General features: G+C 54.2%; 1 protein-coding gene across 1 annotated transcript in view; it reads right to left on the bottom strand.

The window, feature by feature from the left end:
- Window positions 1-2,494, bottom strand: part of Arhgap23 (Rho GTPase activating protein 23) — a 60,721-nt gene that overhangs the window by 2,125 nt on the left and 56,102 nt on the right. Inside the window, exon 24 of the mRNA XM_023718127.1 lies at window positions 3-117. Within this exon, the coding sequence (XP_023573895.1) occupies window positions 3-117 (115 nt within the window). The remainder of the gene's footprint in view (window positions 1-2; window positions 118-2,494) is intronic.

The following is a 2,494-nucleotide window of genomic DNA, read 5'->3' as shown; positions in this document are numbered from 1 at the left end:
GCTGCTGCCCAGGCCCCGCGCCTCCCGCCGCTTCTTGCGCTTGCGGTTGACGGCTGAGATGAAGGAGATCGCCAGCATCTCCGGCGCGTACGGCTCTTTCCTGGGGGCCCACGAGGCCTGCGGGGAGACAGCGGCTGAGAGTGCGCCCCCGCACCCTTCCCGGCACCGAGCGGCCCCCCGCGGCTCAGCCTGGGCTCATCTCCGTCCCGCTGCTTTTCTTAGAGACCCAAGACGGCACCCGGCAAGCGGACCGCAGAGCTGCACCGGGCCTGCACCCCGCCCCAGCCACGCCGCGCCCAGGCGGCCCCTGCGAAGCTCGGGCTTTGACCCCCTCGCCTTCCCGCACAGGGCCTGCATGTCTGCCCCGCCGCGGTGTCCAGGGGGCACAGTGTCTCCTCTGCCTCGTCTTCCCCCCACGTCCTCGCCGTGTCCTTCCCGACTGGGCTGCTTCCCTGCACCCTGGCCCCAGCGCCCCTCCCTGGCCCCAGCGCCCCTCCCTGGTCGGCTTCACCCAGGGACACTGTTGGGCCAGCCCTTCCTCCAAGGGAACTGCGGCCCACACCCGGCAGCCTTTAGCGTCCCCTTGCCTCCTTTGCTTCCTCCTTGCTTCTGCAGATGGAACCCAGAGCCTCTGCTCGGCTCTCACTCCCACCCTCTGTATTTCCTCCTTCAACTCAGGGTCTTGCTAAATGGCCTAGCCTGGTCTCCAACTCGCACTCTCCTGCTTCAGCCTCCTGCATAGGTGGGATTGTAAGAGTGCACCAGCACACCTGGCAATGGCCTTGCATTTCTTGTTCCAACATCTCTTCATAGTCAGGCTGTTTGGAAGAGCTGAGAGCAGCTGCTCTCCGCCCTCCTGGGGCAGCTTGCTACTCTTTGCCTGGGTTGGGTCCCCTGGCCCTGCACCCACAGCTCATACCTTTTTTTAAAATGTATTTAGTATGGGGTCTCACTATGCAGCTTGGACTCGTAATGATCCTCCTGTATTCAGCCTCCCCAGTGCTGGAATTATAGGCATGTGCCACCACACCCGGTCTCATTGGCCGGCTTAGCACACCCAGGGGCGGTACCAGGGACTGAAACCTGTTCCCTGCGCTTGCTTATGCAGGACCTTAAGTCTGCTGAGCTACCTCGCGGGGCCCCACCGCTCACTCCTGAGCTGAATGCCTGGCTCCCTTCGGGATCAGCGTCCCCAGGTCCCGAGTGACTGGCAGGGCTCATTTCTTTCTTTCTTTTTCTTTTTTTGCCGGCTCAGCCCATCCTGGGGGCAGGGACTGTCACGGCCTGTGGTGCCTGGCATTGAACCACGGTCCCTGCGCATTTGCCTAAGCAGGTGATGCAGACCACCGAGGGCTCATTTCTGTCTTTCTGTCCCAGCAGTGTTGACCAGAAGGATGGACTCAGGCAGGGTCTGTGCACTAACCCTGTCACCACGGACAGCACCAGCTCTGTCCTCCCCTGCTTCCTGAAGAGACGATGGGAAATTGACCTAATTTTTATACTTTTTTTTTAATTTTGGTGGAACTGGGGATTGAACCCAGATCCTTGCATTTGCCAGTCAAGCGCTTATCCTACTGAGCCATCTCCCCGGCCCCTATTTTACTTTTTTTTTTTTTTTAATTTTTTTTTAATTTTTTTTTTTATGAGAGAGAGAGAGAGAGAGAGAGAGAGAGAGAGAGAGAGAGAGAGTGTGTGGTGTGTGTGTGTGGCCAGCTCAGCCCACCAGGGGGCGGGGCTGGCTGGCATGTGGTGCTGGGGATTGAACCGCGGTCCCTTGTGCTTTGCTAAGCTTGTTCTAAGTAGGTGCTTTAGACCACTGAGCCATCTCAACAGCCCTGTGCTGCCATTTTTTATTCTGTCAGGCTAGCTAGAAGTTTATCGGTTTTATTTTGTTTTTTTTAAAAACACACCTCAGCTGGGCTGGTGAGATGGCTCAGTGGTCTAAAGCACCTACTTAGAACAAGTTTAGCAAAACACAGGGACTGTGGTTCAATCCCCCAGCACCACATGCCAGCCAGCCCCGCCCCCTGGTGGGCTGAGCTGGCCACACACACACACAAAATAAATAAATAAATATTTTAAAAAAAGATTATTTAAATAAATAATTTTAAATAAACATATTCCTAAAATATCTGGCAGAATTTACCAGTGAAACCATTAGACTGGTTTTTCTTTTGTCAGAGGTTGTTAATTAGAAGTCTGATTTCTTGCCAGTGGTTTGCTGAAGCAGGAGGTACACTAGGAGCTGGAGGCCAGTCTGGGCTACACAGAGCCCCTGTCTCAAAAAGCAAAAACCAAAACCAAGTGTGATTTCTTTTACAGGCATAGGGCTAGTATTCCTAGGTTAGGAATGGAACGTTATCTAGTTCTTCTGATGTGAGTTGTGAGTCTTGATCTGTTTCTCCTGAGTTGGGCTTCTGGGCAGCAGAGAAGTCACAGTTAATGTCCGGTTTTCAGTGATGTTGTGCTGCCATTTTTATTTTTATTTTTATTT

The sequence above is a fragment of the Octodon degus genome, unplaced genomic scaffold (assembly GCF_000260255.1).
Source record: "Octodon degus isolate 3935 unplaced genomic scaffold, OctDeg1.0 scaffold00056, whole genome shotgun sequence".
NCBI classification, from domain to species: Eukaryota; Metazoa; Chordata; class Mammalia; order Rodentia; family Octodontidae; genus Octodon; species Octodon degus.
This window is presented reverse-complemented; position numbering and strand designations above follow the sequence as displayed.